The 23,478-nt window shown below is 36.6% G+C and overlaps 1 protein-coding gene and 1 pseudogene across 1 annotated transcript; one reads left to right on the top strand and one right to left on the bottom strand.

The window, feature by feature from the left end:
- Positions 1-8,136: 8,136 nt before the first annotated feature.
- LOC115958929 lies at positions 8,137-9,235 on the top strand (annotated as a pseudogene).
- Positions 9,236-10,087: 852 nt separating this feature from the next.
- Positions 10,088-12,976, bottom strand: LOC115958930 (silicon efflux transporter LSI2-like). Its single transcript, XM_031077199.1, has 3 exons — positions 12,744-12,976; positions 11,319-11,575; positions 10,088-11,172 (listed from the first exon to the last, which is right to left on the bottom strand). The coding sequence occupies exon 3, from the start codon at positions 11,099-11,101 to the stop codon at positions 10,178-10,180; it is 924 nt and encodes a 307-aa protein (XP_030933059.1). The 5' UTR covers positions 11,102-11,172; positions 11,319-11,575; positions 12,744-12,976; the 3' UTR covers positions 10,088-10,177.
- Positions 12,977-23,478: the final 10,502 nt, after the last annotated feature.

The raw sequence follows: 23,478 nt of genomic DNA, 5'->3' as shown, positions 1-23,478 counted from the left end.
CTTAAGTTCAGCCCTTTATACAGATCAGGGTACATTACTTCCACTGCACTGCCTGGATCTACTAGTACCCTCTTCACGTCAAACCCTCCAATCCTCAACGTAATCACTAAAGCATCATCGTGAGGTTGGATAGTTCCCCCCTTATCCTCGTCCGAGAACCCCAATATTGGTGAGTTTCCCTTTTTAGGTCTTTTGGACTCCCTCTCACCGTCCTTGGTGGGGAGCCGAGCCACGGTCAGTACCCTAGAGGGAAAAAGCCGGTTCTTCCTAGGGCGGTGAGGATGACGTGTATCGTCCCCATGGGATGTCTCAAAGATACATCTTTCTGAGGCTCTTGAACTGCTTGACCTAGATGACTGCTGGAGGAGTGTAAAAGGTGACGTAACTTTCCTTCTCGGACCAACTGATCCAGGTGATTCTATAAATTTCTGCAATCCTCGGTGGTATGCCCGTGGTCTTGATGATAATGACAATACAGGTTCTGGTTGCGCTTCGAAGGGTCTCTGACCATTTTACTTGGCCATTTGAAGAAAGGCTCGTTTTTTACTTTCTTCAAAACTTGTTGCACCGACTCTCTGAATATGACATTAACCGTTTGCATGTTGGTTTGTCCAGCCTGTCTCGAAAAATCCCTCATTGGCTGGTTACTGTTATATCGTTCCGACCTATAATCATTCCCTTTGGGGGGGATGATCTTCTCCTTTCCTTTCTCTTGTAGCTGGTCCTCTTCCACCCTCTTATATTTGTCAATCCTAAACTTTACACATCAGAGCCTCATTCTGGGAATGGATAGCCATTCTCTGGTTAAACTGGCTCATGTGTTCCATAGGGTCTGCTCGGCCGTTGTAGATGGCAAATGTAGGTTGATTGAAGCGCCGAGGTAATTTAGCCCCCTCTATCCTGTGCGCGAAGGGTGATTTGGAGATCTGATCCAGTGCCTTGTTCATGGCATCATTACCCAAACCCTTACTGGATGGGCTCTTATATCTCTGTTCAGGGCGTAACTCCTTCTTGTAAGAAAAGGTTTTACTTGGGGGAGTTCTTGACTTCCGTCTGTAACTGACATCCTCCTTCTCGTTAGAGGATGTATCTGAGTTGGAAAGGGACTGTCTTTGCTGTGCACGGCGCAACTTCTTTTTCAGGTCGTCTATCTCTCGCTGCATGGTTTGATAATTGTTTCGCCTTTGGGATATGCGAATACCTACTTGGGAGTGGCTTTGGCTCGTCTGAGTAGTATGTACGCTTCCCTCTCAGGTTCTTCCATTACCTGGATTTGGCCCAGGGTTAGGAGGATTATTTTGCCACTGGGGCCCAATAGGTTCTGTCTGTTAAGGATTAGCTTGGTGTGGACCTGATCCTGCCATGCTTAGCCGTTGTACTTACTATCACTTAAGTTCTCCCCACAGATGGCGCCAATTGTGGGAGGACAATTTTTGGAGCCCAAACCCCAATCGTGTGAAGTTTTGATCCAAAAAGCCCAACACAATGAATTTAGTAGAGTATGGGTTTAAGAACTAAGATTAGATAAGTTAGACAAAGACTTGCATGGGACAAAGGTACATATGAACAAGAACAAAAACCATTACGTTGAAAAATCTTCTAGTCCGAGGAGATTCAAAGTTATATTTATGTATACAGACCAGTACATTAGGATTTATTTGCATGCCACAGTATTCTTGCCTCTCTTTTTTTCTCCCCCCTCCTTTTGGGGGTTTCTATACATTATATAGACCCTTCTTTATTATCTGGGCTTTATACTTGTTGATCATCCAAGTCTCCACTTGAGCACCCATCTCATCAGACATCTCTTTCAGTCCTTTGTGAGTTGCGATGGCCAAGGCAACACTGTTCAGAGGTCTTTTCCACATTAATGCGGCCAGGAAGGTAGTTGTAATGCATTTAATGTGGTGGTGGCAGTTTTTGCTGAGATATTTTGTGTTTCCACCTTTTTCACGTATTTAGGGATGGGCTTCAGTGGCTTGGACGTACCTCTACTCTGGGTTTTCAGTGTCTGAGGAGGAATTCCTCCTCGGACCTTTTTTCTTTGTCTCTCGTAATAAGGCTTAAAACGTGGATCGCTGAGCCATGTTGCCTCCTCGGACGGCCCAAGGCCCAACTCATTATTTTGGGCCGTAGCCCCCACAAGTTGGACAATACTTTTGAACATACTGACTGATGACATCTTTAAGTCCTTAAAACAACAAGGAAATTCCTAACTATTCAAATTAAAGCTACCTGGAAACCAACCGAGCCGTTTATTTATCGTAAAATGCTGGATTTCTTTTCCCACTGTGGTACATATTTTGTCACATTATAGTCTAGATGTTAGTTTTTTTTTTTGGGGGGGCTATATATTATATCCTTATGAGTTTACCATTTTTTTTTTTTTTGGAGAAAGTATGAGTTTACCATTTGAAATAAATAATTTTTTTTTTTTAAAAAAAAAAAACTTGCATATATTTTCCTGTTCTTGAATTCATTATTGAGTCTCTAACTTAGTAATTTCCATCAGCCTATCATTTTGTAATCCAAATATGATTTTACCATGTCTGACATATCACAACATTGCACACAGATTACAGAAATGGGAAATTTGCTCTTAACATGTTAATATGTTTGCAAAAAAATGTAAATCTTGAGACAGAAATGGGAAATAAATAATCTTTGCCCATTTTCTACAATGTCAGCTAAGTGCATGTACAACATACATTCAAACTGGATCTAGTTTGAGAGATAACAGGACTCTTTAAATTTAAACATCTGCAACATGCATATCCAATTACGCAAGATACTGCTAATTCCAGCTATGAAAATTGGAGTATCATAATGCCACACTAATATGATACCTGAAATCACAGGTTGAACACTGTTAAGAACCATGGTCACACCAAGGAAGATTGCTAGGCGAGAGACAGCTTCTTGTAACTCTGTACTGCTTGTAAATATGACAGCAAAATAGTCTTTAGTTATCAGGATAGCAACCATGAAAAAGATCCCAATAAGGAGAGACTGAAAGACTGTCACATAAACAGAGTGTTTGGCAGTTCTTGGATGCCCCAACCCGAGCTCTTTGGAAACTCGGACACTGCCACCAGGAAGGAAGAAAATTAACTATAGAGTAACAAAAACTTTTAAAAAGGGAAGGACAATTACCCAATAAAATAACGAGATTAAATTATATACGGATGTGGTGTAAAACCTAAGTTTTATCATTCCAATCTTAACATGCCACATCATCATATTACATATTATAAAACAGACACAGAAACACTCATTCAATTTTAATATCCATTTAAAAATTGAACTGAATTGTGAGTTTATTGAAATGTTATTATGTATGGTAGAGTGTATTGAGTTTTAAGTAAAAAGTTGATCTAACAATATCTTATTGGATGGTGTAAAACATAGGTTTTACATCCGATCCTTACTAAATTCAGACTCTAAAATAATATTTATAAGAATGAAAACACAACAAGGATAGACCAAACGCAAACACACACTATAGCAAGATGCACACAAATGCACGTATTCACATGGGCGCTCATAGTTTGTCCAAAATATGAACATCTTCTCAAAAATATGTATAATTTGAACGTCTTTTCAAAAATATGTATAATTTGAATTGTATAATTATAATTATTTTTAATTGTAGTCGTGCATATGCACGGGACTACACACTAATTTCTATTAATTGTTGGATATTGTATAAGGCAGATGAAGTGCATTTATTTTTGGTGAAAAATCAAAGCCACAACCTATGTTTTTGGAAAGGAAAGTAAGGTGTAGAAAAAATCGAATGACTTTTATCCATAACTGGAGAAATTATACGGTCCTCATGGTAGATCATGTCATTTGTCCACCATTCCAGTAAAAGATTCTCACCTATTTAAAATTGCTGAGTCAATATTTAGTTTTTATTTAAAACTCTACAATTTTAAACAAATGGGAGTCTTTTACTGGAATGGTAGACCACGTCACTTGTCCACCATGAGGACTTTATAATTTCTCCCATAATTGATAAATGATGGAACAAATATGGAAGTGATAAATCTTATTAGAATATGCTAGACAATAGGCTCATGAATTAATAATTCACTTAATTTGTGTTGATATTATTCTTAGTTGGGAAAGAAAAGAAAAAAATTGCCAAATAGAGTAATTGTTTTAAATTTAATTTCACAGGAGATACTACTGTATGTAGCTGAAACAGGTTTGCATTAGATTTAAATTTTTTTTTTTTTCAAATGTAGTTATTTTGGTTAATTTTGAATACTTGCTTGAATTTTAAATGCATTAGGATTATGATTGTCTCAAGTGAAGAGACATTTTTCAAAATTTTCATTCAACCAGCCCCTTGTTGGTGCATCTTCACATTTTGAATTTATATTGATTTAATTGTTATTCCTATCTTGCATGCTTTCTTTGTAGCATAATCGCTAATCATGATAAGCTTGCATATGTAATGTGTGGTCTTATTAATAGTTAAATATATATGAGGGAAAGTATATATCTTAAATTCTTGTTGTAATTTGGTAGTGCATTTTAGTTTAATTTTGGTTTTTATGATTTTAAAACAATTAATAATACTGCATTTTTTATTTAATTAACTATTCCGTTCATTGCATGAGTTAGCAACTAATAATTTAATAAGAGTCCTATTTTAAAAAAAAAAAAAAAAACCTTAATAAGAGCAAAAACAGTGCACTCTGAGAGAATCCTTAACAGTAAAGATTAAAAAAGAAAAAAAAAGAAAAAGAAAAAAAGAAAGAAGCTTTGAATTTGTTAAAAATCGTAGTCGTACAGCCGGATGGAAAGAACGCATCTTGGTCTGAGTTGGCCCAACTGTAGGTCCTAGTTCAGGCTTGGAGTTCTTGCTAAGCTTTGAAATGTATTTATTTTGCTTTAGGGCCTTCAACCAGTTTTAATGGGGGGAAAAGAAAGTTTTTGTACAGTTCTCATATAGCATGAGAACGTGAACTTCGATCTTAACTCAAGAACTGAATAGAGGTGGAATTGCGACGTTTGAATATAAGTATACAAGTTCTATCTATTTGGCCCAAATTTTTGTTCAATCGAATTTAGTCAAATTCTATCCATTCAATATGTTTTTTTTTGGCTCAACTTGAAATTTAACTGAATATAATATAAGATCGATAGTAATATTGTTCTCCCCAGTAGTCTATTTAGAACGAGTACTAACAGCCATTAGTGCACACAAGGCCAGCTCAACAAACTTTAGGGCCAGTCCAACAAATTTTGACGCCTAAAGCAATATATATAAATTGGGCCATTTTGTTACTATTTAAATAATATTTAACTAGTTTTTAATATCATAATTTTTTAATTCTTTATATCTTGTAATATGGTTTTTTTTTTTTTTTTTTTTTTTTGTGAAGAAATGCTAAAACTATAACAAATTTTACTACAAAAAATTTACTAAAGATGTAGTAATAAATGTGATTAGTGATACTTTAAGAAAATAATAAACAAGTATTTGAATGAATGATGTTAGAGATATTATAAATTTTATGAGGTTTATAAAAATGTATCACTAATGTTAGAATTGCATAGAACCCAAGTTGGTAAATGCATCAGCACATTGAGATTGACTTCCCTAAATAATTGTTAAAGGCTTAAAGTGTCCTGAGGTCAATTTCAATCAATGTTATTTTCCATTAATTTTATCAAAAGGGCAACAGGCATTTAGGTGAGAGTTTGTACTTGGAAAGGTTGGCCTATTTGGTTGTGTTGTTTAAACAACACAATACGTATTTCCACAATACTTAAAATGTTACTAAGAAAACAATACAAACGGGCCTATTGGTATCAATGGTGAAGTCCAAATTTCAATTCGAGGAAGGCAAGATTTAAAAACAAGATTGGAAGCAAAAGAAAGTTGTAATACTAATATAATATAAATTTAAATTGTAATATATCTTCCTAATACTTGGTTAAATTTACTCTAGGGGTGTCCACCGGAACCCAGAAACCGACCCACCCACCCAAACTACTCGAGCCAACCCAAAAACCTGTTAACCCGACGCTAGTGATGGTCAGAGACAGGTCTTCACCACCAAAAACCGACTTAAGGTGGGTCAAATGGCGGGTTTTCTTCTTCAAAACCCGATTTACCCGATTCGATTGACGAAACCCATGAAAGAAGGTTGGATTTACCTAGATCAGTTCAGATTCATCGATATTTCGGTGAAGGTTTGGTAGTTTTTGGTTAGATCTGGTGAAGATCTAGGTTTTCTTATTTAGATTTGGCAATGAGATGAAGATTTTGCTCAGATCTAGGCTTGATGTGGTGCTTTTGCTTCGATTTTTACTTAGATCTTAGTGATGAGATGAAATTTTTGCTCAAATTTGAGTTTGATGTGGTGGTTTTGATCTTTGATTTGGCAATGATCTGATGGTTGTAACTCTATACCAAGGCCGACTTACCCAACTATTGTCTATCGGAGATCGATCCAACTTGACCTGAGGTCGTCTGCGGTCAGCGGTTGGTTGTTCAACCGTCCACCCGATGTAAGCGGGTCGGTTGTGGGTTGGGCATAAACCCGACCCGTGGACACCCCTAATTTACTCAGTTGCCATTAATGTTTTTCATTTTTGAAACGATTTTTTTTCCATATCTAATAATTTGATTACTCAAAATAATAATAGGGAAATGTTAATGAATGTCCTAAGTGCATTGGTTTATAAACTATTTTTACAAATATTTTATGAAAAAATGAAAAAATAATTAACTTTTTTGACAGTTTTTTATATTTCCCATGAAAGTGGTATTAAAAACTTTCATAATATATTTTATTAACAATTTAGGGCACTCGTTAACATGACCCATAATAATATACTTGGAGAGTTGTCTACTTTGTGCCTTAATTGCTTTTAAAAAATTATATAGATTTCAATCTTTCTTTCTATATTCTTTTAATTATTTAACAAATTTAATTTTATAACAAAAACCTAGAGTTTGAACTTTAAATAGTGAAAGAATCAAGAGATTGATAAAAAAATATTAATGGAGAGATGGAGTCATTGGAGAATTATTGTTGTGAACTTTAAATAGTGAAAGAATCAAGAGATTGATCAAAAAAATATTAACGGAGAGATGGAGTCATTGGAGAATTATTGTTGTGAGAAAATAATATACAAATAGTGGATATTTTAAATTATTTTGAATATAAAATATAGGATTTGATTTAAACAGAAACGATGTTATGATATGGGATATAACACATTGAGTTTCAATTCCAGTAAAAGACTACTATTTCTATGGTAATTTTTTTTTTTATTTGTCATATGGCAAAGAAATAATCCCATTTTTAAAATAAGGATTACAAATACCACAAGAGAAATGCCAACTACTTCCACAATGTCTACTTCCGGATAATGCCAAAAATAGTTGTGGTAATAGCCTTCCTCAATCCTCACTCGATTAAGCTAATAATAGACACAACTTTTTTTTTTCTTTACAGTATTTGGGTACAATTTTTTTTAGATTTCATTTTATACCTTAATTTTTTATATTTAAATTCAACCATATAATTTTATTGTTCAAATTTTCAATGATAGTTAAATTTAAGGTTAAATTACAAATTGCACCCTTTAAATTTACATAAAATTCAATCCAGTTTTTTCACTTTATATTTGCTCAATTCAGTCATTTAAGTTTCAGTTTTATTTAATTCAATCTCCTGTTAGTTTATGTAAAAATTGTGCCAAAACAACATAGTTTTAAAATTTTAATTAATAAATAAAAAATATTTGTTTCTAAAAAAATATAAAATATATATTTTATTTTATTTGTAACTCTTTAAAGGAAGAGAGAGACAGAGAGAGAAATATTTAATTTTGTTTTGCACATGATTAAATAAAATAAATTGTTGGGTCAGTCCGTTTGATGATTTGATCTTATTCTGTTCCACTACATACATACAATACATACATGCCACCGAATCTAATCCATTCCAAATGTTCAAGAAAAGATTTTTAACTTTTACATGCAAATAAGACCCGGTCCAAATTTGGAACTTGCAGTTTCCGTTGACTTCTTCTTGGTCCAGAAGTAGAGAACATACCTCTTTTTCAGGTTAGAAATTGTTTGTTTTTACATTTTTTTTTTTTCGTTTTCAGAGAGAGTTTCATTAACAAGAAGATTTTCTCTTGCTGAGCAGCAAAAATGGCTTTGGCTTCTCCTGTAAAAGTGGTTCTAGGCTCAATTGCTTTTGCAATCTTCTGCATATTGGCGGTTTTCCCAGCTGTTCCTTTTCTTCCAGTTGGGAGGACTGCAGGGTCCCTCCTGGGGGGCATGCTAATGGTCATATTTCAAGTCATAACTGCAGATCAAGCATATGCTGCAATTGATCTTCAAATCCTTGGTCTTCTCTTTGGGACAATGGTTGTCAGTGTATATCTTGAAAGGGCAGATATGTTCAAGTACTTGGGAAAGTTGCTCTCATGGAAGAGTAGAGGGGCAAAGGATTTAATTTGTCGAGTCTGCCTGATTTCTGCCATTTCAAGTGCTTTTTTTACTAATGATACCTCTTGTGTAGTTTTGACTGAATTTGTCTTGAAAATTGCAAGGCAACATAATCTCCCACCTCATCCTTTCCTTCTTGCCCTGGCCTCTAGTGCAAATATTGGGTCGGCAGCAACTCCAATTGGCAACCCCCAAAACTTGGTTATAGCCGTTCAGAGCAAGATATCTTTTGGAAATTTTCTAAAAGGAATTCTCCCTGCAATGATCATGGGTGTAATTGTCAATGCCCTACTTCTTCTATGTATGTACTGGAAGTTGTTATCTATCGAAAAGGTTGAGGAAGATGTAGATTTAGAAGTTCTTGCAGAGGAGGAACTGAATTCTCATCGTTTTTCACCAGCCACAATGACACATTTTACACCCTTGAATTCTCAGGAATGGAACTCTAGATTGGAAGTTATGGCTGTGCAAAGCTCTCCTGGCATGAGTGTTCCCATGGGACATGTTGAGAACCTTAGGAACCGATCAATTCCGAGTGAGAATGAAATCCAAGGGGTTCCTAGTGGCACATCGGAGTCTGCAAGAAATCAAAAGAGGCAGCAAATGATGTATCTTCTCAGGTAAAGGAGGAAACAATCCCTTCAAAGAGAGGTACTTTCTGTACTGTCTTCAGAAGGAAAAGATGATTTGACCACGAAATGGAAAAAAATATTGTGGAAATCACCACCGGATTGAGCCTAAAAATCACAAAATTTAAGAAATTCACAAATGATTATAAATTATAAAATAATGTCAATCGTACAAATTTCAAGGCCATGGCATATAATTACAAAAAATTTCAAATAAAAATTGTAGTGGAAATTGCACGGACCGTTGAAACCACGAACGGCTGCGGAGACAATTTCTTGAGTGCGAGCCTGATAGACCTGAAATGTGTTGCCTCTTCGCTGAAAATCCGATCTACAAAACAAAAAAATTCAAAGAAAAGTGAATTTTTCAAGTTTTAAAACCCTAAAGAGAAAGAGAAAAAGGAAATTTGAGGTTAGTACTTAGTATCGAAAACGAATTTGGAGGAGTTACACAGTTCAAATTTTAAAATCTCCTCCAATTATATAACAAAAAAATAAAAATAAAAAAAAAGTGCAAACTCTCATTAGAATTAAAATTTTCAATTTTTTTCATCACTAAATTGAGGTTTTACAAAATCAAACATTATCCATAAACACACAGACACATTGAAATATAAGGGTTTTTTTTTTTTTTTTTCTCAAAAATAAAATTGTCCTACTAGAAAGCATGACACACAGAAACCTATGATAATTTTGTTCTCCGTTTGGTTTGTTTGTTTAAGTACCAAAATAATTTTTTTTTTTTTTTTAAAAAAAAACCTAAAAAAATGTTAATTGGTGAACCAAACTGAGCAATGGAATATGAAAAGGAACTCACCGGAAGCCATTGTTGGATGGATGGTAATAATTAGTAATTTAGGGCTTAGTTGGTTCTTTCTTGGTGAAGGAGAAAAACCTGAAACAAACTCCTTCAGAAATCACAAGGCGTGGAAGGGAGAGAATGAGACTCAACAATCCGGTGGTGATTTCCACAATATTTTTTTCCATCTCGTGGTCAAATCATCTTTTCCTTCTGAAAACAGTACAGAAAGTACATCTCTCTTTGAAGGGATTGTTTCCTCCTTTACCTGAGAAGATACATCATTTGCTGCCTCTTTTGATTTCTTGCAGACTCCGATGTGCCACTAGGAACCCCTTGGATTTCATTCTCACTCGGAATTGATCGGTTCCTAAGGTTCTCAACATGTCCCATGGGAACACTCATGCCAGGAGAGCTTTGCACAGCCATAACTTCCAATTTAGAGTTCCATTCCCGAGAATTCAAGTTTGTAAAATGTGTCATTGTGGATGGTGAAAAACGATGAGAATTCAATTCCTCCTCTGCAAGAACTTCTAAAGCTACATCTTGCTCATCCTTTTCGATAGATAACAACTTCCAGTACATACATAGAAGAAGTACGGCATTGACAATTACACCCATGATCATTGCAGGGAGAATTCCTTTTAGAAAATTCCCAAAAGATATCTTGCTCTGAACGGCTATAACCAAGTTTTGGGGGTTGCCAATTGGAGTTGCTGCCAACCCAATATTTGCACTAGAGGCCAGGGCAAGAAGGAAAGGATGAGGTGGGGGATTATGTTGCCTTGCAATTTTCAAGACAAATTCAGTCAAAACTACACAAGAGGTATCATTAGTAAAAAAAGCACTTGAAATGGCAGAAATCAGGCAGACTCGACAAATTAAATCCTTTGCCCCTCTACTCTTCCATGAGAGCAACTTTCCCAAGTACTTGAACATATCTGCCCTTTCAAGATATACACTGACAACCATGGTCCCAAAGAGAAGACCAAGGATTTGAAGATCAATTGCAGCATATGCTTGATCTGCAGTTATGACTGTAAATATGACCATTAGCATGCCCGCCAGGAGGGACCCTGCAGTCCTCCCAACTGGTAGAAAAGGAACAGCTGGGAAAACCGCCAAAACCCAGAAGATTGCAAAAGCAATTGGGCCTAGAACCACTTTTGCAGAAGAAGCCAAAGCCATTTTTGCTGCTCAGCAAGAGAAAATCTTATTGTTAATGAAATTCCCTACCTGATGCCATATTATTGCAATATCTACATGCAAGAAAAGAAATATGGTTAGAAAAAACCAATTAATTAATTTAAAGTGGGTTTCTGAAGTTATCAGTCATTCAATGCAATCTCATGATACTTAAGCTACAAGATAGAGAAATTCATGGAAGAACTGTTGGGTGCCTTACCGTGTGGGTCCAGTCCACTTGCTTGCCATGCCTTGTCAAAGCTCATTTATGAGCTTGGTTCCAAGAGTCTTCAAATTCAGCTTTCCGTTTAATGAGAAGTGTTCCAAAGTCAGCATGCCATTTTCCTTGGGCAGTGACTTAGGCGTGTGAGACACGCCGAAACTGACAGAGAAGAAAAGAAGAAAAACAGAGAGCCATTCTCAGCCATTGTGTGTGAGTTCCAGAGAGAGCAAAACACAGAAAAGAGAGAGCTTCAGCTGGAGGTGCAGTCTGAAAAATAGAGAGAAACGTAGTGAGAGTGTGAGAGAGTGAAAAAGAAAAAGAAAAAGGAGACTTTTTTTTTGCTCAAGTTACACAAAAGGAAGATAAATTGGTGGAGTTCTCATGGAGTTTTTGAGTGCTACAACCATGAAGAGTTGGAGTATTCAAAGGAAGATTTTGCTACTGGCTTTATGGTGAAATTGTATTTACTCATTGAGATTAATTTGTTGTATATCCAATTTATTGTGAACATGAGTTTAGCATAAACTTAATAGTTGTAATCTCTATTTATAGTGGATATTTTTCGGAGCTGCCCGTGGTTTTTCCCTCTACACTAGAGGGTTTTCCACGTAAGATTTGGTGTTCTTGTGTTGTGGTTGTGTGGTGCTTGCTGAATTTTTTTTTTGTTTCCATAATATTGCTATTGTTTGATAGTTATATATTTTAATTCACACATAGACATAAAGGGGATTAGGATTTTTTTCCCAACAAGAACAGTGAGCAAACAGGCAAACAGCTAGAAGGCAAATAGTAAGCGTGTAACAAGTGCTAGGAAGATAAGCAAGTAAAGTTGTTGCAGCTATTAATAGATTATAAGGCATATTAAAGTAACAGAACATTCAAAATCAAGAAATGTAAGGGATTGGGGAGTTCAACTAATACTAACTAACAATATAGACTCTTTTTTTTGTTTTTTCCCTCGTTTGTTCTTATTTTTCCAGAACTTCTTAAGAGAAGAAGCCAGAATTCAAATAGAAAGCAGAATTTAGCCAAATATGATACTTCGCATCTATTGCAATACCCATAAATCTTGATATTAACAGAATGAATTATTTGACTATTTTCAAGAAATGTCATTTCCATAACCATCTCAGTAAGATTCCAAGGTAAATCTCGAAAAATCAGAAATTCACAAATTCTCAGTGCAAAGAATTGTAAAAGCATACATTGATATGAACCCAATAAAGCGCCACACGTATGATCAAATGCAAAAATGTCAGACTGGCTTTCTGCATGACCCCACAATTTATATCGCATGCAACTTGATTCTTGAACAGCCATTTCAGTCAATTTCTAAGCTAAATCTCAACCAAATATGCAATACCCAGATTCCAAAACTCTCTCTGAAAACGAAAAAAAGTGTAAAAACAAACATTTTCTAACCTGAAAAAGAGGTATGTTCTCTACTTCTGGACCAAGAAGCAGTCAATGGAAACTGCAAGTTCCGAATTTGGACAGGGTCTTATTTGCATGTAAAAGTTAAAAATCTTTTCTTGAACATTTGGAATGGATTAGATTCAGTGGCATGTATGTATTGTATGAATGTTTTCCAAAAGAAGTGGAACAGAATAAGATCAAATCATCAAACGGACTGACATATATAAAAAGTGGAAGCTTGCTTCCCCAAAAAAAAAAAAATGGGAGCTTCCACACCTGATAAGGAGACATTAAAGTGGAGCTTAGTACTTCTCTTTCAAAATCCAAGGAGCCAATAAATAGATCGAACTGAATCTGAATGCCGTGTAACCGATAACGACACGTCATGGCCTCATGGTAACGGTCCAAATCTTCTGTAATATATTTCATGTATCACATTATTTCCACCAATCACTGCACATTCAAGTTTGAATGTGTGACGAGCTATGTTGCATGGACACGGACACAGACACGGACACGACACGGACACGGACTCGGGGATACGGCAATTTTTGAAAAATAAGGACACGACACGGCGGGGACACGGCAGTTAAATAATTAATTAAATTTTATATTTAGGCATATTTTTTAATATTTTTAGACATAAAATACGTTTATGTCTAGAATTTAAATTATATAAGTACTACAAATAAGTAAACTAACACCCAAAGTAGTATAATAATACACATAAAATGTTTAGAGTACAAACCAAAAGTTTAAACAGGCTACATTCAACGTCAAACTAAAAACATTAAGGAAAACCAGATTTAAACTTTTGGGATATATATATATATATATATATATGTAGTGAGAGTGGGATTAAAAAAAAAAAGAAAAAAAAAGCGTCATAACTTAAGTAAACAGAGTACACAGCATCTCTGAAAGAAAGAAAGAAAAAAAAAAACAGAGAGAGAGAAGAGAAGAGGTCGGACTCGGACCTGTCCACGCCGAGAGAGAGAGAGAGAGAGATCGGAAGGGACAGAGAGCACGGCGTCGACGGCGACTGTCTACGGAGCTCGCCGACTCGCCGATCGGCCCGATCTTGCACCGGCGACTGTCTATGGGTTTCAACTTTCACGGTATCAGACTCTAAACTTTCATCGGCGACTGTCAAAATCTGTGATTTTCTGTTTTTTTTTTTTCACTGCTGGCGTGTCCACCGGCGACTATCTATGGGTTTTCAACTTGAGATGTGGGTTGAGAACTTGAGATGGGTTGAGAAATCTGTGATTTTCTTTCTTTTTTTTCTTTTTTTTTTTCACTGCTGGCGTGTCGGAGCCATGTCGAAGCCGTGTCAGTGCCGTGTCGGAGAAGCGAAAAAAAAAAAAAAAAAGAGACACTCGCCGGACACGGGAATCCGGCGAGTCGTACCCGTTCCGGTGTCCGACACGTGTCCGACACCGACACGACGCCAAAAATGGCGTGTCCGTGCAACCTAGGTGATGAGTTCTCTGACCTAGGGTAAGGTGCGCCGAACCCAGTCAGGAGAAAAGTAGTGCCTCCCTTTGATGCGAGGCAGTGTAGTCCTTTTGAAGTAAGACAGTTTGCGTGTAAGGGAGATAGCTAGTGCCAACTATTGAAGTGGGACAGGTGTTGTCCTACTCCAAAATCTAAGGAGCCAATAAATAGATCGAATTGAATCTGAATGCCGTGTAACCGGGTAACACGTTATGGCCTCATGGTAACGGTCCAAATCTTCTGTAATATATTTTATGTATCACATTATTTCCACCAATCACTGCACACGCAAGTTTGAATGTGTGATGAGTTCTCTGGCCTAAGGTAAGTTGCGCCGAACCCAGTCAGGAGATACTTTGATGTGAGGCAGTGTAGTCCTTTTGAAGTAAGACAGTTTGCGTGCAAGGGAGATAGCTAGTGCCTACTATTGAAGTGGGACAGGTGTTATCCTTCTCCAAGTTAGATAGTTGCGTGTAGGGGAGGGTGTTTTCTTTTTGGGTTACTGATATGGAGAAACTGATGGGTTCGTGGGAGAAGTTGTCTCTTTCGGAGTCTGAAGGGAGCAAGTTTGCTACTAGGGATGATCAAGAGGCTGAGGGACAGGTGTTGTTCTTCTTCTCCAAGTTAGATAGTTGCGTCTAGGGAAGGGTGTTTTCTTTTTGGGTTACTGATATGGAGAAACTGATGGGTTCGTGGGAGAAGTTGTCTCTTTCGGAGTCTGAAGGGAGCAAGTTTGCTATTAGGGATGATCAAGAGGCTGAGGAACATCTTTTGGCAGCGAAATTTCTCACTAGAAGAGTGCTCAACATGGAGGCCATTGCTAAGACATTCACATTATTGTGGAAAACCAGGAAAGGGTTCGAAATAAGAGACATGGGAGACCACAGAGTTATGTTTGTATTCCCAGAAGCCTTGGATATTGACAGGGTATTGATGGGAGAGCCTTGGACTTTTGATAGGCACTTGGTGTTGCTAGAGAGAATGAAGAGAAGTATGCCATTGAAGAGCTGAAATTTAATCAGACAAGCTTTTGGGTGCAAGTCCACGATCTACCAGTTCGGCGTTCGTCACTAGAGGTCAGGGCCGGCTCAAGGCCTAGGCCTAAGGCCCACCAAAAAACAAAAATTTTCTTAGAAAAAAATGCCCCACATTCCATAAAAGACCCAAATTTTTATAAAACTATATATATATTTTCTAAAGGTTGTACATTTTTTTTATTAGTGATGTTAATGATACTAGCTTACAAATTGTCATATTATTAATCACAAAAAAATGATATAAATATTCATTAGTTAAATTGATGAAGTTTATCAATGAGAGACAATGTCACATTATATTTTAAACATTTTATAGTGCTTTTAATTAACGTATTTTTCTTTTTAATTTCTATTAAGACTCTCAAATTACGAGATCAATAAAACCTTAACTCAATAGAAACCCTAAAATATTTCAAAAAGATGTTGCAAATGTGTTAAATCATCAATTATAGATTAATCTCCCCTGATAATTTGAGACTTTGATTTTTATAAACTAATATCCTACAAAGCCACACACCAAATAATATCTATCTCTCTCTCTTAAAATCAAAATATAAAATTAAAAATTAGATTACAACTTTATTTAACTATGCATCGTCTTATATCCAAAATAAAGTATCTTTTTCAATCGCAATATATTTTTATTTCTTTTTATTAATATTTATAATTCAACTATGATATTCAATTCTTTATATGAAATTAACATTAGTCTAGTTGGTATTATTTATGTATTTAATGTATCAAATTAACCTTAATTTGATTAGTATTAAATAATTTTGTTTAATTAATATTTACATATTAAAAGCCCCGCATAAATTTTTCGCCTTAAGCCCTAAATTATGTTGGGCCGCCCTTGCTAGAGGTTGCAATGGAGATTGTATCGTTGATGGGGAGAGTTGATGTGAGAATGTCGCGAGAAGGGGGGAGTAGCAATTTCAATTTCTTCAAAATTAGAGTCAATGTTGACATAACTAAACCCCTATGTCGTGGGCGTAGGATTGCTTTGGCTAGTGGAAAAGAGGGGTGGGTGAGTTTCAAGTACGAGAGACTACCCAATATTTGCTATTGGTGTGGTAGACTAACGCACAGTGATAGAGAATGCCAATTGTGGGTCAAAAGCAGAGGCACCTTGAAGGTGGAAAACCAGCAATTTGGAGTGTGGCTGCGCGTGTCTCGGAGAATGATGATTCGGGTGGTGGGGTTGGATGAAGAGAGTAATGGAGATGAAGATGGCCAACAGAATGATAGTGAAGGGGTGGAAGAAGATATCAGACCAGGGAAGAGAAAGGATAGTACGGCGGAAGATGCCATGGCTGCTGGACACGAAGAAGCTGACAGTGACGTGTCCGACAAAATTAATGAGGGTGCTGCTGTTACGGAAATCCCATTGATTTTAGAATTCCATTAAAGAGGGTCATTTAATCATGGAAATAATTCCTAACAACCTGGCTCCATCAAACTCGAACTTAAATAATCAGAGGGCAGTATTCTCGGCACAGTTAGAGGATATTGATAATGAACTTTCAAAGTTTGATAACGTACAAGTTAGAGAGGAGGAATATACAGACAGTACATCTAATGGGCTTGGGGGCCTAGAAAGTGAGTCTATGAGTATTGGGCCTGAAGTCTTGGGTTCTCAATCAATTCATAATGTAGCAACGGGAGAAGGCTTTACTCAAAAAAGAAGTAGGGTCCGTAGGGAGCAACACAGAGGTGAGCCCAGTGGCAAAACCTCCTCAGTTTTAAAAAAAAGACATACCAGGGAGCCTGAAGTAGAAGACGGGATAACAGAAGGGAGTAGGAAAAAGATGACTAAAGAGATTCTTTTAACATCAGCGAAGGCTGGTTACTAGCTTCGCCGGGACCAATGAAGCTCATAGCCTGGAACTACGGGGGGCTTGGGAACCGCCATGCAATTCGAGAGCTTGTAGATATCGTACAGGCACAAGATCCCATGATCGTGTTTTCGTTAGAAACATGGTCAAGTTGTGAACGAATGGAATGGGTTCAAGCTCAGTTGAAATTTGATGGATGCTTTACTATTCCTAGTACTGGCTGGGGAGGTGGATTAGCTCTTTTGTGGGAAAATGAGGACATAGTGTGGGTGGATAGCTTTTCAAACTATCATATTGATGCTATTGTGCATGGAGGCTCAGAGAATGCATGGCGGTTGACAGGATTTTATGGAGAACCAGAGACAAGCAAACGTAATGAGGGTTGGAACATGCTAAGGATGTTGAGCATAAAGCCGAAGTTATCATGGTGCTGTTTCGGTGACTTTAACGAGTTGTTGAAGGTGGCGAATAAAAGGGAAGTGCCCCACAATCTCATAATCTAATGCAGTCATTTCGAGAGGCATTGGATGATTGTGGATTTCTTGATTTGGGTTTCTCAAGACCGAACTTTACTTGGCATGGGAAAAGAAGAGGAAAGTTGGTTTGGGAGAGATTGGATAGAGGAGTGGCCAACTATGAGTGGCTGAATAGTTTCCCCATGGGTAGAGTTCATCATCTACATTGTTTTACATCAGATCATAGACCCTTGCTACTTGCTCTTGATCCAAATGGGGAGAGTCATAAGTGGAGAAGGAAACCATTTAGGTTTGAGGCTGTGGCTAATGGATCCTGGTTGTGGTGAAACAGTGTCTAGAGCATGGGCACACCAAACCGAAGGCACTCCTATGTTTCAAGCAACACAGAAGTTAAGGAAATGCAAAAAACTGTTAAAGAAGTGGAGCAAGGCCCAATTTGGTAATGTAAAACAACAAATAAAGCAAACTAAGGAAAAACTTTGGCAAGCAGAGGTGGCTTTGGCTAGGGATGGGAAGGATGATGAGGTAGTGCGGTTGAAGGTTGAGCTGAATACATTATGTGAGAAAGAAGAGCAAATGTGGCATCAAAGATCAAGGTTACAATGGATTCAAAGTGGTGAGAGAAATACCCAGTTTTTTCATGGGACAACAACTCAAAGGAAGCGAAAAAACTTCATTAAGGGGCTTAGGGATAGTGAAGGGAGATGGCAGACAAAGGAGGGCATTTACACAAAAATACTTGTGGACTTCTATGTTGATTTGTTCACAACATCCAATCTTCACAATCTTGATAAAATTATGGAAGGAGTGCAGGAAGTGGTCACAGAGGAGATGAATGCAAAGCTTACAGCCATGTACACAGCAGAAGAGGTGGAGTTGGCAATTAAGGAGATGGCACCTCTAAAAGCACCGGGCCCAGATAGAATGCCACCTCTTTTTTATCAGACTTATTGGACTGATGTGGGTATGAATATTTCTCAAGCTGTACTTTATTGTCTAAATTCAGGTTCTCTTTTAAAGTCCATCAATCATACTTTCATTACTTTAATCCCAAAAGTAAAAAACCCGGAAAAAGTATCTGAATTTAGACCAATAAGTCTATGCAATGTAATCTATAAAATTGTTAGTAAGGTTATAACTAATAGGCTTAAACCTTTTCTCAATAATATTATCTCTGAAACACAAAGTGCCTTCACTGCGGGTAGATTGATCACTGACAATATTCTGATTGCATTTGAATCCTTGCATCACATGAAGACTAGCTATTTAGGAAAATCTGAGTACATGGCTTTAAAATTAGACATGAGTAAGGCGTATGACAAGGTGGAGTGGATTTTTTTGGAGAAAATTCTCTTGAAGTTGGGTTTCCAAAATTCTTGGGTTTCTTTGATTATGGAGTGCATCACTAAAGTGACATATTCTATAATGGTTAATGGGGAGCCACAGGGTATGATTACCCCCACTAGGGGACTTTGTCAAGGGGACCCATTGTCTCCTTATCTTTTTCTTTTTTGTGCGGAGGGTGTTGTGAAATTTTAAAATACTCGCAAGTGTACGGACCGTACCGAAGTGTAGTTGGACAAGAACAAGGTCGAACCCACAGGAACTTGTATGAACGTAGGAAAATTAATTAAGCCTTAACCAAATTAATCCTAATCTAGTTTAAATAAAAATTGGTTGGTTACAATAAAATAAACTAAGCAAATAATAAAATTAAGCAAATAGTTAAACTAAGCAAAATATATAAAGCAATGAAAAGATGTAAACAATCAAGGGAAAGGAATTAAGGTTTTGGAATCCGCCTTGTAAGTCATATCAGCATATATTTATGATCATTAATTTTTCCCAACTCACTACATGATAATCTAGAAATCAATCTTGCTATCATGGAAAATATCATCATTAAAACTTATGTTTAAGAATCTAAAGCATGTTCTTCTTCGCTTCTTAAGTATAAAACCAAATCATCAATTATATCCGTAGCCAAACAAATCACAAGATATATCCAATTTTAAAAATCAAATCATAAATTGTATCCATTGACAGACAAATCACAAGCGATATCCAATTTTATAATTAAGAATTAATAAACCAAGCGTTCAATTAATTAAGATAAATCCTAAATCATGAGAAAAACATGATTGAACTCATATCTAGAATCCCATCTTAGTCAATTGATATAAAGCAAGAACAATTTAAATCATTAAAGAACAACTATTGTGGGAAAAATCAAATCACATAAATATTATTGATAATCCTTAACAAGGCTTCGTCTTCAACTCTAATTATAAATTTAGCTACTCATAGTAATTGAAAGAAAACACAAAAATAAAATACTAAACATTAAATTAGACAAATAAAATAAAACTAACTGTCATGGAAGAAAACCAAAGAAGTAGCCGCACTCTCTATGTACAGCCCTCAGCCCTAGCACTAGCCTCCCTGAATTTGCCCTAAAGAGTCTTTAAATAGGTCAATGAATCCTATTACAAGTTGAATTCCCGTTTGGAGAAAATCCCAAATTTTTAGGCTTCACTTAACCGACGGTTTTGGCCCATTTAACGTCAGAATTTGGACTTTTGGTAAACTACAAAGTTGTAGCCCTTTAAGTTAACGTTCCATCCCAACTTGAATCATCTCTATTGGACATCTGAGCCGAAAGTTATGCCAAAAATACTAACTGATGTGCAGTTTGGAATCCTAATCCGAATTGGACTTGGATTTGGTACAAATTTCCTTTGATTCCTTGCTCCAATTGGACTTAAATTTAATTGGGTTGGTCTTTTCTTGAATTCATGCCTGGCTAAATGTAAGTTGGCTTGATTCAATTGGCCTAGCCCCACTTTGCATGTAAAGCCCTTGTTACCTACAACACAAAGATATTATATAATCAGTCACAAAATAACATAAAAGTAAGGGTAAATATGTAGATATGTGAGTACTTTATTGTATATATTTCATGCACATCAGGGCCGGAATGCTATCCTTCAAAGGACAGCTAATGATGGGGAAATCAATGGTTTTTCACTTTGTAAAAGGGGGCCGAAGATTACTCACCTCTTTTTTGCAAATGATTGCCTATTGTTTTGTAGGGCAACCTTGGCAGAATGCGAGAAAATAAAAAATATATTGAACATTTATGAAGCTGCCTCTGGTCAAATGGTGAATAAGTACAAGACTACTCTATTCTTTAGCAGAAACACAAATGAGGCTACCCAAGAATCAATCAAAGTCTCCCTTGGTCTTCCGGCTATCCAACATTATGAGAAGTATTTGGGATTACCCTCCTTTGTTGGTAGGAACAAGAAGGCTTGCTTTACTCACATCAAGGAAAAGATTTGGTCCAAGATGCAAGGATGGAAAGAGAAGTTGCTATCTCAAGCAGGCAAAGAAGTCATGATAAAAGTAATGATCCAATCAATACCGGCCTACTCTATGAATGTTTTTAAGTTGCCGGTAAGTCTATGCAAGGACATTGAGGCAATGATTCAGAAATTTTGGTGGGAAAATGGTGAAGGAAAAAAGATTCATTGGGTAAAATGGAGTACACTTTGTTCCTCAAAATCAATCGGAGGTATGGGATTTCGAGATATAAAAATTTTCAATGAGGCCATGCTTGCAAAGCAGATTTGGAGACTTTTCCATCAAAAACACACCCTACTGTACAAGGTATTTAGTGCTAAGTATTTTCCGGGAGGTAATATCTTAGATACACCAATGCCTACTAATTGCTCTTATGCTTGGAAGAGCATCCTACAATCTAGGAAGGTGATATAGAAAGGAGCTGTTTGGAGAGTAGGGAATGGGTGGAATATAGACATCTAGGATCATAATTGGTTGCTTGAACTTGGTATGAGCAGAGTGGTGTCGCCAAAAATTGATAAAGGGCTGAACCGGGTGTGTGACCTCTTTTATCCTAATACAAAAATATGGAATTGAGAGGTGCTGCAAAACTCATTTTACCCGTGGGAAGCTGAAGCAATAAGGAACATTTATGTAAGTGAGATGTGCAACATGGACTGCCTTGTTTGGCCCAAAACAACTGATGGGTGTTACACGGTTTAGTCCGCATATCAAATGCTTGCAACAGAGGCGATCAACGAAGCGCCATCATCGTCAAATGGGGAAGATTCGAAGGTGTGGAGGAGTATTTGGAAGATCAGAGCACCTCCAAAAGTCAGGCACTTCATGTAGAGAGCAGCAAGGGATTCTCTACCTTCAAGACAAAATCTAGTTCGACGAAAAATCGCCTTAGACGAAACGTGTTCACTGTGAGAAGAGCAGCAATAAATGGTCATGCACGTGTTATGGTTGTGCAACCAAGCCAAGGCTGTATGGAAGTCCGTCCCTAGCTTCTCACGTGGAAGTCCGTCCCTAACTTCTCACGTTTGTACCAGACTAGGTATCGGTCTTTTTTTGATCTATTTGAAGTGGTGCTTGATCACAGATCAGCCTTCACAGTTGCTTTGTTTTCAACCATAGCTTGGAGCTTATGGCAGCGACGGAATAAGATTCGGGTGCGACAACCTTCATGGCCTCTACATGAAATCAGCAAAAAAGAGAAGGAATTAGTGGTGGAGTTCTTCGACAATCACAAACGACCCCTTAGGCCAACGGTGCAAACTTCCCCAAGTGCGATGGACAAAGCCTCCACAGGATTTTTACAAAGCCAATTTTGATGCAGCTCTCTTTGATAGCAGTAACATGGCAGGAATAGGAGTGGTGATTAGAGACTATAATGGAAATGTTATTGGTGCTCTGAGTCAGAAAATAGCTTTGCCTCAATCAATAGAACATGCAGAGGCACTTGTGGCAACTCGAGCTGTGGCTTTTGCAAAGGAACTCAGCTTATTCAAAGTAATATTTAAGGGAGATTTTTTACGAATAATAAAAGCTATTAACACCAAGGAGCCTTGTCATACTCTGTTTGGCCATATCATTGAGGAAATATGGAGTTTGAGTTCCTCTTTAAGGACATGTAGCTTCCAACATGTAAGAAGAGAGGGCAACAATTTGGCACATGCCTTAGCTAGACAAGCAGTTGTATCTGCAGATACTGATGTATGGGTATAAGAACTACCCTTGGATTTGGATGATGTATTCAATCTTGATTTAACTTAATAAAATTCACTTACTTGATTCTCAAAAAAAAAAGTTTAAAATAGAAAAAAATTATACATATGGTAAGTAGTGATTAGTGGAATATAGAGTAGTACACAAAAAGTAGTACAAATGATTTACATTCATGGTAATGCTAGGGACAAATATTTTTACTATTGGTGGTGACGTTGAGCTCGTAAATTTTATTTTTTATTTTTTATTTTTTATTGTTCATTATTATTCTTAACTAGTTGCTAATTCGTGCTATGCATGGAAAATTACCTATTTGTGAAGTAGACTAAAATAATTTTATAAAAAATTAAAGAAACTACACCATTGCATGAATTGCTATTGTATGACTTCAATTTGTGTTATAATTTGATGAAGAAGTCATTGCTTGAACGTGCAATGTTTTATAAGAAATTTGTCAGACAGTTTTAGATACTTCAAAAAAAAAACTCAAAATTTCAGATATTAAAACTTCTGAAAGACCAAAAAAATATTAAAAAATCAGATGATTCACTGCTTTGAAATTATTGAAACAAAGATGGGTTACAATCAAAAAAATAATTTCAATTATTGCAATCTTTTTTATCTTGTAAAAAACAGCTAAAGAGAGTTTAGTGGTTCATGTACAAAAATTACTTTTAAAAAATACATGAAAAACCATAATATATAGTAAGTGTCCTATACAAAAATAGAAAGATATATAGTAACATTTATAACTGAAATGAGGAGTCATTGTGCGATAAGATATTGTAACTTAGTCTAAGTGGTATGGCTAAGATATATAGTA

This window comes from Quercus lobata, chromosome 9 (assembly GCF_001633185.2).
Source record: "Quercus lobata isolate SW786 chromosome 9, ValleyOak3.0 Primary Assembly, whole genome shotgun sequence".
Taxonomy (NCBI): Eukaryota; Viridiplantae; Streptophyta; class Magnoliopsida; order Fagales; family Fagaceae; genus Quercus; species Quercus lobata.
The sequence above is the reverse complement of the archived record's forward strand: the minus strand, read 5'-3'. Positions and strand labels throughout refer to the sequence as shown.